This window comes from Anoplophora glabripennis, unplaced genomic scaffold (genome assembly GCF_000390285.2).
Source record: "Anoplophora glabripennis isolate ALB-LARVAE unplaced genomic scaffold, Agla_2.0 scaffold151, whole genome shotgun sequence".
In the NCBI taxonomy this organism is placed as follows: domain Eukaryota; kingdom Metazoa; phylum Arthropoda; class Insecta; order Coleoptera; family Cerambycidae; genus Anoplophora; species Anoplophora glabripennis.
Genome location: NW_019416371.1, coordinates 300,111 through 314,505, shown reverse-complemented (window position 1 = coordinate 314,505; position 14,395 = coordinate 300,111). Strand labels below are relative to the sequence as shown.

The 14,395-nt window shown below is 32.2% G+C and overlaps 2 protein-coding genes across 3 annotated transcripts in view; both read right to left on the bottom strand.

The window, feature by feature from the left end:
- Positions 1-4,398, bottom strand: part of LOC108904128 (serine protease snake-like) — a 7,473-nt gene extending 3,075 nt beyond the window's left edge. Inside the window, exons 1-3 of one of the 2 annotated variants that reach the window (XM_023454299.1) lie at positions 4,315-4,398; positions 697-924; positions 459-613 (exon numbers count right to left, since the gene is read on the bottom strand). In XM_023454299.1, the coding sequence (XP_023310067.1) occupies positions 459-613; positions 697-924; positions 4,315-4,384 (453 nt within the window). In that variant the 5' untranslated portion in view covers positions 4,385-4,398. The remainder of the gene's footprint in view (positions 1-458; positions 614-696; positions 925-4,314) is intronic. The other variant, XM_023454300.1, reaches the window with a different exon arrangement.
- A 2,375-nt stretch (positions 4,399-6,773) lies between these two features.
- Positions 6,774-14,087, bottom strand: LOC108904162 (serine protease snake-like). Its single transcript, XM_018706595.1, has 6 exons — positions 14,009-14,087; positions 13,713-13,931; positions 13,126-13,280; positions 11,678-11,787; positions 9,614-10,031; positions 6,774-7,036 (listed from the first exon to the last, which is right to left on the bottom strand). Exons 1-6 carry the CDS (start codon positions 14,085-14,087, stop codon positions 6,851-6,853), a joined length of 1,167 nt encoding a protein of 388 aa, XP_018562111.1. The 3' UTR covers positions 6,774-6,850.
- Positions 14,088-14,395: the final 308 nt, after the last annotated feature.

Below are 14,395 nucleotides of genomic sequence, written 5' to 3'. Positions count from 1 at the left end.
TTATTATTATTATTATTATTATTAATATTATTATTATTATTATTATTATTATTATTATTATTAATAATTCTCCATGTTTCTAAATATTTATAAATAATTAAAGTTAGGCTTGATTTTCAAATCATTTTTAAAGTATTACATGCCTTTATTTAATATCATTATATTTTATTACAACTACTAGTTGATAGCTTTGGAATAATGACCAATTACGTAAACGGACAAAATAATTGAAATAGTTCATTGCCAACCACTTACATCAGAATATTGCACTCGATGAATATAGAAGTTAAAATTATCCAGTATGGTAGCTGTAATAGTACTATTTCTTTTATGCATAAAACTTCAGCCCAATAAAATGAAGAAACCGTTTGACTCGCAACATTCAACTAGATGACGAGCTCTAATAATGGCACTGGTAATGAAGCTAATAATAGTAATAATAATAAGAGGACTTGTACCATATGAGGAAATTCCCTTCTTGCTGCCAAGGTACTTCCCACAACGAGTCTGTTTCTTTGAATGTCACACTCAAGTTTTTTTGTGACATACGGGTTAAGCAATAGTGTGGGAGACTGAATCTTTTCGTAGGCATACTCCGAATATTCCTTACATTCTGAAAATAATTTCATAAATTAGTAAACGGATTCGTATAAAAAGTATTCCCAATATTTTTAATGCGAATAAACTGAAATTTACTTTGTTTGCTTATATCTCCTGGTGTTCTACTAGGAACTTGACTGGTTATCGTGGTAGTACTAACCATTTCCATCACATCTTCATCTTTGCAGCACACAATCAGTTCAGTTCCATTGATTCCACATATGACGGGATCATCCTTTGTTTTTATCTGTTGGACAGCGGTCGGACATTCCTTTAGAAGTTTGCACTTGCCTTCGCTGCCATCTTTGAAAGAGCATTTGTCTCCTGAAGAATAGGCATCAGGAATATTTAAAAATTAATAGTTGAATAGTATTATTAAAAACACAGGCGCACAAAACAAAAAAGTGATCTGCTCTTTTGATCAATTCCTGTTATTGATATGTTTTCGGACCCGTTGAACATCATTCAGAAGTTAGTTTGGCACCAACATCTACCATTTTTGATAGAATTCCAATCAATTCACATAAAAGTGTGTTTCCCGAATATATCAGTATGTAATTTAGGGTAATGTTTTTTTGAATCATCGCTTTCCCTTGTAGCGAGCTTCTTTGTCTTCAGAAGATCTACACACATAAAAATAATTGTTTAATTCAATGCAGTAAAATTTAAACTAAACAAATAATATCTTCCCATATCCGCAATGCAAATTTTTCATTGGTTTAGAGAAAACATTTGTAATTTTATTTTAAAAATACTATAAAATTAATATAACATTACATTTGTTCTAACAAAACAAAATATATGTTTGAAAGAAAATTATTGTTTTTTAAATATAAATAAATGGTTTTATTTGATATGAGACTATAACTTTCCTGAATTAAATAAAATAGTTCTTTGGAATAAAAATTTGGAACTTTTTTAGGAAAGATAGGGTAAGGTTAAAATAAATGTATGAGTATGTTTGGATAGAATGTATTTTTTCTTAAATAAACGTATACACAAAACATTACAAATATAAGAAATAATTTTAAGAATTAATGTTCCTTAGCTGTTTATGTATAAAATAACATTCACAAAAATATAAATAATTTTTCCGAGACAGTGTGAAATACGGTAGGTTTAACTGTTCCTAAAGTTTTAATGTCTACCGTTACAAAATTTTCAGAGATCTTCACAGAATAAGCACTATGATGCAAATCATAATTTAAGGTAATTAATAAATAGAAATGAAAACAAATTATTGTATTGTTGTCTTCATTAATAATGATGTTTTCTATTATACCGAAAGAAGGATTAGGATACCTAATAAAACACAAGACTTGATTTTGTAAAAAATACCATTAATTTTTAACCATGGCACGCAAAAACTTGAAGATGAAATTTCTGAATTAGATGGAAGGATAACGTCTCCTTTTATTAAATTTTGAATTGGTCCATGTTCAAACGTGTCTATTAGTCCTTTTGTGATAAAATTCTATACGATAATTTAAGCTGCGTCCGCATACAAAGTGAAAAATGTACATTTTTTCTACATGTAATAAGGGTAGCTAAATATTTTAAATCTTTATGTTTTACTTCGTATCTAATGGAGCTAACATGTATTACAGGTCCAATTTTCTTTATTATATTTGGGTAGTGAAGCAAAAAATTAAATTTAGGCTTTAAATTTTCTTTAAATAGTTTTAAACACATTAGGTGATGGTCTTCAATAAGACATTTTAAAAAATCAATGGATTCATCATTAAAGATAGACAAAAATAACATTTCGGTTATTTCTAATAAAATTAAGTATAGTATCCATGTTTTATCATTTTCTGGAACTAAATCTCTAATAATTAAATGAAAATTTAAAACTAAGGAAAGCATGAAGATGACAGTAATATAACCGTTTCTAATTTGTTCATGCATACTTAATGTTTGGAGGAATGTTTTTATTTATACATATAAGAGTTATACTTAATTCGAGCATTTAGTAATGTAGCTTAATGTAAAATAGTTATTAGTTAATAAATTGTTAATAATTTTCGCCATTTCATAACGATGGATTCCTTCGAAAAGGTTATGCATTAAATCACAACTAATATTTTTATATATGTGAAAGTCATCCAGTTCAATGAAAATGCAATTTTCCTTAACACCATAATCAGAAGCAGTTAAATGTTCTAAGTAGTCTTGTTCTTGTCTAAGACTACATTACACACTCCTACGATGTACTACACAGTACAGTACACCACAGACTATACACCATACACACTCACACTACACTGCAAGTTATAAAACACATACGAGACGAGTAACTGCATGTGGTAGAAGTTAAAAGTCTAAATGCCTTTGGCTGTCGCTGAAAGTTAATCCACGCTTTTCGCCGTAGTTTTAAAAATATGATAGTTTTGAATTAAAACAATATACTAAAATCAACTATACCACATCTTTAAATGCAGTTTATCTGAAAATTTAACGATATGATAGTTTTATGTCAATAAATACTATTATTCCTTTGATAAAATAAGTGTTTTAATTTGGACTTATGATTTATTTGTTTTAAATAAGTTCATTTAAATTAAAATAACCAAAATGTAGATGCAACCTTAAAACATGATTGTTTTAAAGAAATTGATTTGTTTTACATTATAATTTACTATGTTTTAATACATTATATTATATGTTTAAATTTAGGATGTATCTTTGATTCTAATACATTTTCTAAATATAAAATAGATTTGTTTCAAATACATGAGTAATACTGAAATAAAGATATATGATCAAATTAAATAAATATTTCTTCATAAGAAACAATTTCTTTTAAAGAAATTTGTAGATTATTATTAAATATACCTTTTTATGTGTGGATGTACTTTGTTTCCGTTTTTCCTTTTGACTTTAACCTTACATTCTTTTTTCCAGATCCAGCAGTAGTCCTCAATCATATTCACGTCCCAAGTTACCCTGATAACTTTTCCCTTTTCGTTAAACTTTGATAAATTGGTTAACTTTACCCTTCGCTATGGTCACCTAAGTTATAGGGATAACGGTGACATTTGTAATTAACCAGAAAGTTTTATGTTACATTTTTGAAATTTTGCCATCCAAATAAGATCCACTTCTTATTTGTGGAAGGGCGAAATGGGCGGTGACTATTGGACGCCTTCATTATAGCCATCTTTCTCAATCGTACGGATTTCTATGACTTACTTTATCGCTCTCACGTAACGGCCGACGAACCATGGGGACTTTCCGACCCTGTAGAGGATTTTTCTTTTTCAGTTTTCTAGATGAATATTTAGTCTTTTGGTAAACCTGAGTTACGAATAAAATCATTGAACTCACTCTGATTAAACGTTTGCGGATGATTCTTTCCATCCCACGGTATATACATATTCGTCTCCACTTCTTTATATTCCCTCTCGTTTTCAGATTCTTGAAAATATGAATGTTCTCCAACGACGTTACAATAACCTATTTTTTGAGGATTTAGGGGACATTTTCTAAAAAAATCGTGAGTGTTGACGCTAAAGTGACATCAGATTCGTATTCGGCGGGTCCGAAAACATGTCAATATCAGAGTCTGACCAAAAGAACACTATTTTGTTTTGTTTTGTGTGGCTGTGTAATTAATACGGAAATATTTATTAATAAATTAATAGTTTCTATTAGAATTCACACAAATTCTTTATTTTATTCAATATAAAGTATAGTACATATATATGAACTTACCTTTACATAAAGTGGCAGTGGAAATAACGACCACAAATACAAGTATATTGTAACGAAACCTTGCAGACATACTGCTCTCAGGAAACTGACATAATCAGATCGACTTATGCAGCATATATCAGCTTTGTCCAGAACAAGACCTTGACGGCTTTTATCTTGTCTGCGCAATGTGATTAAAAAGATGTCTAATAACGTTTTGTTAATATTCTGGTTAAGAAAACTATTCAATGAATTCAATAATTATAATAATTCGATAAATGAAAATTTATTGTGGCTCTAATTTTCTTCTCTATTAACGATACCATTATTATTACAAAACCACAGTTAATATACTCTAGTTCTAAAATAGTGGGCAATGACTTTGATCTTGAACGTCTAGACTTTTGCAATGGATAAGACGTGCGAGAAATGCGATTATACAGGATGTTCGTTAAAGAATGGGCCAAACTTTACCACTAGATTCTACTACGAAAATTAATGGAGAAAAGGTACAACGTTGCTCATAACCGCTTAGTTTGCAAGATACAGGGTGTTTAAGTTAAAAATGAAAACGAAGCATCTGCGGACCAATGTTTATATAAACTTTTTCTCTTAAAATCACTCAAATAATCGTCTGTTAAATGTATTGTACATACTTAATTAACACCCTGGATAGTAATATCTAGTGGTGTTCAAATTCTGGTATATCAGGTTTTGTTGTATTATAACGAAGTATTTTTATATTATATAAAAGTAAGAGTAAATCTCTTTAACCACAAGAATCAGCAATTATTTACAAAAATAACGAGCGTTCAAATAAAAACGTGGTCAAGTTGGTTTTGAAAATTTGGACGTAGGGCGTAGCGTGTAGCAAATGAACTTAAACGTCATCTGTCAAAGCGCTATATCGCCGCTATCAATTTGAATATTTTCGTTTTAAAAAGCGTTTAAAATGGTGTTTTCTCAAGAACAAAAAGTGTTTATCATAGAGTCCTACTTTGGAAATGGACGCAAGATTGATGGAATATGGAAGTATTCTATTGAGGAATGTTTCATAGAATTTCAAAATCAATTTCCCGGCGTTGTCGAGTACAAAATTTTTCAAAGTGCAGTTCAGCGTTGTGTTAATGTTTTTCGTGAAACGGGCAGTGTAACAAGAAAAGAAGGAAGCGGCCGACCTAAAAAGCGGAGTGAAGAATTAAAAGAAAATGTCCAACAAATAATGGAAAATGCGCCAAGAACTTCTGTACGTGTTTTATCACAAATGGTGGGAGTATCAGTCGGTACCTGCCACACAGTGTTAAAAAAAGATTTGCGTTTGTTCTCGAATCGTTTAACTTGTCAGCAAGAACTTCATGAAGTTGATTTTCGGCGACGGGCTGTATTTTGTGAATGGTTTTTAAACAACTACGGTGAACTTCATAATATCACCTTTTTTTCTGATGAAGCCTGGTTTCATTTAAGTGGTTACGTAAACTCACAGAATATGAGAATGTGGTCTTCTGAAAAACCAGATAACTTTTTTGTCGAGGGCCCTTTACATGCAAAAAAATTGGAGTTTGGTGTGCTCTCAATCGAAGGAGGATTTATGGAACTATTTTTTTAATGGTACTCTTACTGCGCAAAGGTATAGAGAAGAAATTATCGCTCCTTTTGTTAACCAGCTGGAAGAAAACGAAATTACAAACTTTTACTTTCAACAAGATGGCGCAAGGGCACATGTGGCAGGCGAGACGATGAATATGTTGAGGGAAGTTTTCCAAAATCGACTAATAAGTCTCAATGCTGAACATGAATTTCCACCGAGGTCATGTGATATTACGCCGTGTGATTTCTTTTTGTGGCCTTACCTTAAAAACACTAATTTTGAACTGCCTATTCCTGATTTAAACCATCTGCAGGCTCGACTTATAGACAAGATTCCTGAAATTAACAATACCCCGAGCATATTAGAAAATGTCTTTAATTCTTTGAGGAACAGGTGTGAAAAGTGCTTGGAACAAGGAGAGAGACACTTTCAGCAGCTGCTTTAATTTATTGTTATAACAAGGAGGGGGACACTTTCAGCAGTCAGACACTTAATTGTTTGTTATTATTATCACGATTATTCTTTAAAATAAAGTTATATAGTCATTAACGTTATTGAAACTGACAGCTGCTATACAGCCCGTTGAGAAATGAGGTTAAGTTGGTCGCTATAAGCTACTCCCTACGTCCAATGTGTCAGAGCCAACTTCGACCACGTTTTTATTTGAACGCTCGTTATAAACAGTTCTGTGAGCCACGAATTAACTTCAGAAAAGGTAAAAGAACATACAACATGCATCTGCAAACTTAGTGAGCAATATCTAGGAAGCCCTTGATAAGCAAAGTAAATATATATCAGTTTTTGATTGTTCTGAAAAAAGTATTTGAAATGGTATGTCACTGAGAATTAGAAAATGTTTTAAACAATTTTTTATTTACAACTAATAGAAGCTTTGAAATCACGTTTAAAAAAAAATAAATTACAATACACTGACACAAGTGGTCTAAGTCGAGCTAAAATAGCACGTCTTTATTCCGGCCAAACAGTGTCTTCTATCCATTTTAAATAAGCTGATACTCTAACGTACACATCTGGAACGTCGTTTTGTAAACTGCATGGAGGAAAACCAAAGGAAGTTACTCCGATGATGTCGTACATACATTTCATTTCTTCAGTTTCCTTGTGGTAGACTTGAAGTGGTCCTCCAGATTCCCCCTAAAATTAAAAAGAAATAACGATATGACAGTAATTAATACACCCTGTATAAGTAGTACAGTGTGTATTTAAATTCCTTGGGTAAAAATAAGTCGATTTAAACTATATCATCCTATATACCAAGTCGCATAATAAAATAGATACAGGGTGTCAAAGTGAAAAATAAAAAATGGTTTTTCCTTAACAATTTCTATAATTTTATTCACAAATGTTTCAAATTTTCAACAAAGAAGTTTTTTAATGACGGGAAAAATAAAATAATAATGATTTTTGAGTGTCGCGTACGAGGCGCCCTCTGCAGACAGCGTTATGCATTGAATAATATGTAGTAACAACTTTTTGCCAACCCCCGTATACAGTTTTTAGTAATAAAATATTGAAATATTGGACTTTTTTTAACAAAAAAGGTATACTTATTGAAAATGACTAAACCGTTGAGGAGATATTTTTAATATCATAAATTAGTGTTACGGATTTATACCTCCACGAATACCAAGGTACAAACAGACACTTTTATTAATAAATTCAGAACGCATTGCCTCACAGTACTTATTAGTTGTGTATCTGTATTTTAAAATTCGACCAAAAGGGGGCGCAGGATTCTTGCAACAGATAAGAATTTTGTAAAAGTAAGAATTATAGTTTTGTATGTATTTTCATAGCCAGCCATATTAAAATGTAAAAAAGGATCGAATTTATATATAAAACACCCCGTATCTTCTGTGTTTGTAAAAATAACTATAGCATGTGATATATCGCTGAAAAGCAAAAAAAAAATCTTCATTTTTTTTAGGTTATGACCAGATACGATTTCCATTTAAGAAAATATAACTTTGGGTCATAACTCTGGAATCTTAAGACCTACGAAAAATGTAATACCGGCATTCAATTCTACGCCAAAAAATTAGTCTTGAGCAGTTTTCACTTTAGCTCTAACCCTTATTTAACAGCTGAGATAGAGACATATTCAAAAGTGTCACAATAACGAGGAACGCCCTGTAACTCAAAATCAAATGAACATAGCAAATTTCTGATTTGACAGTCGAGTTTGCCATGAAAATCGAGCTCGAGAACGTGGTGTCAGATTTATCATATCTTTAGTAGTTTCTGAAATACTCTGAAATCCCATCGAAAATGGACCAGCTTGTACATAGATGTAGAAGAATAAAGTGATATTCTATAGGTTCTCCCATTTACAAAAACGACTAACCTGTAGGCACTAACACTTTTACTACAAATATTGCCAGATTCCTGAAACTAGAAAGTCTAGAAATATCTATCGGTCATTCATTTCGCAGATCAGCAGCTACTTTCTCAGTCGATTGTGACGAAAGTAGCTGTCGGAGATTATCTTCAGCAAAAAATCAAGATTGGTAAGGAATAACGATGCTGAGGCTGCCACTACTTTTTATGATCACTTGCTGCTTTTATTTGCATTCCTAATTGCAAATATCGAAAATCCCACATCCAGAACTACCCTAACTAAACTTAATTAAAATTTAATATACAGGGTGTCTCATAATTAGCTGCCAACCCTGAACAGGCCGATTCTATGATCAAAACTAAGTAAAAAAGTTCATATGAACATGGGTCCGGAAATGCTTCCTAAGGGCACAGGGACCCATTGAAGAGGGAGGAATGGAAATCATTTTTTTGCAATATCTCTCAATCGCGTTGTGATAAATGAATGAAATTTGGTATACACAGCTAAATTTTGATGAGCAATTTGATGGACTAATCCATTTATTTCCACAAGGTCCATTGGGGTGGGTACGGGGGGGCCCTTGGTACTTTGCGTGTGTAACTTTTTCATCTTTGACTTTTTAACAAATTGGACAGCAAATTCCGTTTTCCCGAACTGTTTTACGTTAAAAAGGTACTCTTGTTTCAAATCGTTATCTTTAACGGTTTCTGAGAAAATCGCTCTTGAATTAATCCCACTTTGGTCAATTTCATAGTAATTTAAACAAAAAATAATAATAATAATTTTCCTTTCCTCTCTTTTCCATTTAAAGGATTAATTTTTATTTAATTTAATTTTTTATTATAATTTTTTTATTAAAATTAGATTAAATTTAAACAAAATATTTTTTTTTGTTTAAATTACTATGAAATTGACCAAAGTGGGATTAATTCAAGAGCGATTTTCTCAGAAACCGTTAAAGATAACGATTTGAAACAAGAGTACCTTTTTAACGTAAAACAGTTCGGGAAAACGGAATTTGCTGTCCAATTTGTTAAAAAGTCAAAGATGAAAAAGTTACACACGCAAAGTACCAAGGGCCCCCCCGTACCCACCCCAATGGACCTTGTGGAAATAAATGGATTAGTCCATCAAATTGCTCATCAAAATTTAGCTGTGTATACCAAATTTCATTCATTTATCACAACGCGATTGAGAGATATTGCAAAAAAATGATTTCCATTCCTCCCTCTTCAATGGGTCCCTGTGCCCTTAGGAAGCATTTCCGGACCCATGTTCATATGAACTTTTTTACTTAGTTTTGATCATAGAATCGGCCTGTTCAGGGTTGGCAGCTAATTATAAGACACCCTGTATAAAAGTATTTCTCTTACCCGACATGTACTATTTACTGCTTTAGATGTACCAGCGCAAATCATCAAATCGTCAACGATTCCATTTTCCAAATCGCCACCAGGCCGAATAGCCCGCCTGTACGTGTAATTACATTTATCAGCACTGTAAAATTCCAGCACTATCGCCAACAAGTCGTTGCTCGGTTTTCCCCAAACAAGGGCCCCCCATCCTGAGGATATGGCTAAGACAAAGGGAATATATTTTTCTGTTTGTAAGCACGCTGGTCGTACGTAACTGTTAAACTTTATGTTTTTTGAGAGTCTTAAGAGACCGATATCGTGGTATTTGGTCTTATTGTATTCGGGATAGGGGACGATTTCACTCACTGTCCGTTCTTGTATATGCGTAAGGTCCGTCTTATTTGTTAAACCAACCCTTACCATTTTCGCAGGACCGCTGAAAAATTTATTTGGCTATACGGGGTGTCCGTTGAAGAATTGGCCAAACTTTATCACTAGATTCTACTAAGCAAATTAGTGTGGAAAAGTCAAATAAGTCATTAATTATGTTTAAGATTATTTTTGAAATGAATAACATTGGTTTGGTCTTATATAAATATGGCCTTATTATGACTCAAGAAAAAAAATGAAGCGGATTTAGATCCCTACGTTAAGGCCGTAGGTGTTCACTTCCTCTTCCTATTCATCGATGAGGAAATAGGTATATTATCTAATTAGTTTCTTACCATTAGAGGCACCATCATGTAAATACCACATGTGAGCTCTGATATTCAAAATAATGTTCTCCTAGTAGTTCAATTAAATTACATTGTAGAAAGTGCAGATAATCTTGGGCGTTTAAAGATGCCGGAAGTTTAAAGGGCCCAAGAAGATGATCGTCAATTATTCCGAACCAAATATTGAATTTCAACTCATGCTGAAAGTGTCGTACAGTGCTTTCATTTTGGATTTTCTTCGGCTCGCATATGACCATTGTTTTCAAAAACGGTGTTTCTCACCGATATTCCACAAGTGAAATGCTGAAAAATCATTGAAAATTTGATAAATGTTATTTATTTCCGCTTTACGCAGTGACGTAACAATAATTTTTTAAAAAGGGTCTCGTAAATATAGTTTGCACGCCATTGGTTTTTTTATTGATGTGAAATAGGTTTCAACTTCAACACCCTGTATCTCGAAATCTAGACGTTTATGATCAACATGACTTTTCCCCATTAATTTTCGTCGTAGAATTTTGCCCATTCTTTAACGGACACCTTGTATATAAAACAAAATATTTAGATAATCTTTTAAATAGCATCTTCAAAATGTTTACTATCACAAAAGCGTATACACACATTTTTAGTTTAATTCTGAACATTTATTGATGCTTATGTGAGTTTTGACTCTGAAAAAGTCACACATCTACATTCATATGGATTAGGGTGGCCCAAAAAAACGAATATTTTTTTCGTGTCTCTTGTAAAAATATGTTGGTTTATCATGTTATAAGAGCCCCCTTAAAAAATAAGCTCAAAAAAATTTTTTAGAGGTCGCTCAAGATTTTTAAAAATTTCCAAAATCGTCAGAAATTGTAATTTTGTTTTTTAATTTTTTTCTCGTTATATTATCATTTTCTACGTTGAAAAAAAATCTCGATTCTGAACATTTCAAGTCGAAATTTTAATTTCTACAGGACACTTATAATTATTTTAACTTTAAAAGTAGTGTACCTAAAATGTTTTCGAGCGACCTTTAAAAATAAATATCAACTAATAATTTTTTTTATTGAGTTTGATGAACAAAAGAATAGAAATAAATCACGAGACACTTAAAAAATTTCTCGTGGCAAAATTTACTACCACACTGAGTATCAAATATTTATAATTTTTTAATTTTTTTGTAATTTAAGTATCTCGTGATTTATTTCTATTCTTTTGATCATCAAATTCAATAAGCGATGATAAAATAACGAGAAGCTGACTTTTTGAGGGGCTCTTAAAACATGATAAACTAACATATTTTCACAGGGGATACCAAGAGATACGAAAAAAAATATTCGTTTTTTTGGGCCACCCTAATATGGATATTACATGTACTTACAGGAATTCTATAAACAAGCAGTGCGCGGTTGTGAGGACGAAGTTTTCACTTATAAGAGAACCTGCACAACTCCATTTAACTTCACCGTCCTGATTGTAACCAATAACAGCCTAGAAATAAAGATGTTTATTTCGACAAGAAAAGAAATTGTATGCTAGAAAATATTTTAAATTTAAAGTATGTTATGAACTGATGACTATACTGAAAAAATATATATTCAAAAATATACTTCAATATATCACACACTTCAATTGAAAGGTGCAAGAAGGGCATTAGTCACTTTTTTAAAGTAATATTTCTGCAGATGTAGGTTCAAAAATATACTCTTCTGGTGCAAATATGGAATATGTCGGATTAATAGATGAGTTACATGAATAACTACGATGTAAAACTTTCTGAATATGAATTAAAAAATGTATGCTAAATGAATGATAGTGATTCTTGACTGACGTGGATGCTGATGCGGGTGATGATGCTGATGATGATGATGATAATGACGATGATGACGATTTGTGTGCAAAGTGGTATGCGTATGTGGTTAAAGGTACGGTAGCCACGTGCTTGCATAGACTTTGGAAATGAAATGCAGGTATGCGACACTTTTATTACCGGTACTTTATGATCTGCTGGATATCGATGCGACGGGCGCAGAGCAGATGATATGCACGTGCATGTTTCCGACTTTATGCATTATATTTACATTCTGGTTATTATATTAACTCTATTAATGAAATTTTATGAATAAATGGTGTTTTTCTACAAATTGTTGCATCTTGCCCTGGTAAGAATGATTTGGAGCCTAGCCTGGTCCACTATAATCCTTTTGATTGCAATCTCCTTGGAGTCCATATTAAGGCATATAAAATTATTTTTAGAATAAAAGGAAGAGTAGCGACTATAAATCACATAAGAGTGCGCTATAAAGTTTTATATAAAAAAAATCGAGTAATTTTTAGTAATAATAAACATTATTATATATTAAGGTACCTTACACTATTTTTTTATAATTTGTTATTTCAAAAAACGTCGAGTAATGTACGTGTTGCAGCATACTGCATATTCTTCTATTTTTTTAATTAACAATGTTGTCGTTTATACCAGTAAGTTAACAAAATTAATTGAAACAAATAAAATAAATAGTGTACCTGAACGTAAATATTCCTTACTTTTTGAAAAATATATTATATAAATTTATTATAAGTATTTCAATCATTCAATGTGTATTTCAACGCCAATGCAACCAACTTAAATTTCAATTTTGTGTGAGATAGCATGTTTTTTCTTAAAGATCTGAGCAAGCATGTTTTCGAAGCTTAATTTGAGGTAGCATGTTTTCGTAGTAACAACGGGTCGATATTTACTGCGATACTCGTAGCGATAATGGTCATTAATAGTTGTAGTGATGATAATTGCAAAAAAATATAATTTAACAATAACGGCATATATACCATATGAGGAAATTCCCTTCTTGAAGCCAGGGAACTTCCCACAACCAGTCTATTCCTCGGAATGTCACACACGAGTCTCTTTGTAATATGCGGATTAAGCAACAGCGTGGGCGATTGGATTTTTTCATAGGCGTACTCCGCATATTTTTCGCATTCTGAAAATTATTCTGCATATTAATACAGACTGACAATTTAAGCTTAGCCTTGATACGCTTTGGACCTAAACTGTTTAGGAATTAATTATCATGAAGTTGTACTCTTTTTGCAGCATATGCAAACCAACAAATTCAGAAACTATAATCTACTCTTCAATTTAATAATTGTAAAAAGTAGAAAACTCTTATTGTGACTCTGATCAGCGCTTCTCCATCCAAGGACACCGAAAACAGTTGAATTAGATCAAAGTGAAACTGTCAGTTTACATACGCTTGCTCTTACTGTACCTCTAATATCTCTGTCGTCTTCGCACTATAGTGCACTCTGTCTGAGATCTGTGCATGTCGGAGGCAAAGCTTAAATAGTTGGTTTACAAATAATAGGAAATAATTATAAATTATACCCAAGTTTAAACTAAACTGATATTTTACTTTGTTTGCTTATATCTCCCGCTGTTCTGCTGTTTGTCTTGACGGTACCAGTCGTTTCTGTCACATCTTCACCATCTTCGCAACAAACAATGGAATCATTTCTTTCAAATCCGCATATCTTCGGATGGATTTTTGTTCTTAAGAGTTGCACAGCGGCCGGACAGTCGTTTATAAGCTTACACTTGCCTTCGCTGCCGTCTTGTAAAGAACATTTATCTCCTGAAGAGTGGATATCGAGAATATAAAAAACCAATAGTCTTTTATACTTGCAACAATATATTTCCAAGCGTACTCACCTTTATATAAAGTGGCAAAAGATACAGATGGCACAATGAACGCAAATAAAAGCGCGCGGTTACCAAACCTGGTAGACATGTTGTTGCCAGGAAACTAATATAATCGAGCCGACTTACACAGAATCAGCTTTGATAACATCAAGACCTCGGGATTAAAAGAAATCAACCTCAGAATGTTTCAATGATAATAATTTGTTGGAAAAACTATTAAGTTTGATAATAATATAGCATAGTTAATATTATTAATTATCATTATCAAATTCTGCTAAATGATTCTGAGATAAGTACCTACTGACTTTGGGGTACCTACACTGTATAGTTACGTTTGTATTTTTCACATTTGCTGTTGAATTGCCCTTAAGGAGGTATATCGGGTTTACTCACATG

Bases quoted from the DNA above. Each gene is read 5' to 3' on its own strand.
- LOC108904162 (XM_018706595.1), bottom strand. From the start codon at position 14,087: ATGTCTACCAGGTTTGGTAACCGCGCGCTTTTATTTGCGTTCATTGTG. The intron at 11,788-13,125 runs GTATATATGCCG...CTTTATTTCTAG, and splicing joins GAAGGGAATTTCCTCATATG to GCTGTTATTGGTTACAATCA. The intron at 10,032-11,677 runs GTAAGTACATGT...TAAATTTTTCAG, and splicing joins TGCTTGTTTATAGAATTCCT to CGGTCCTGCGAAAATGGTAA.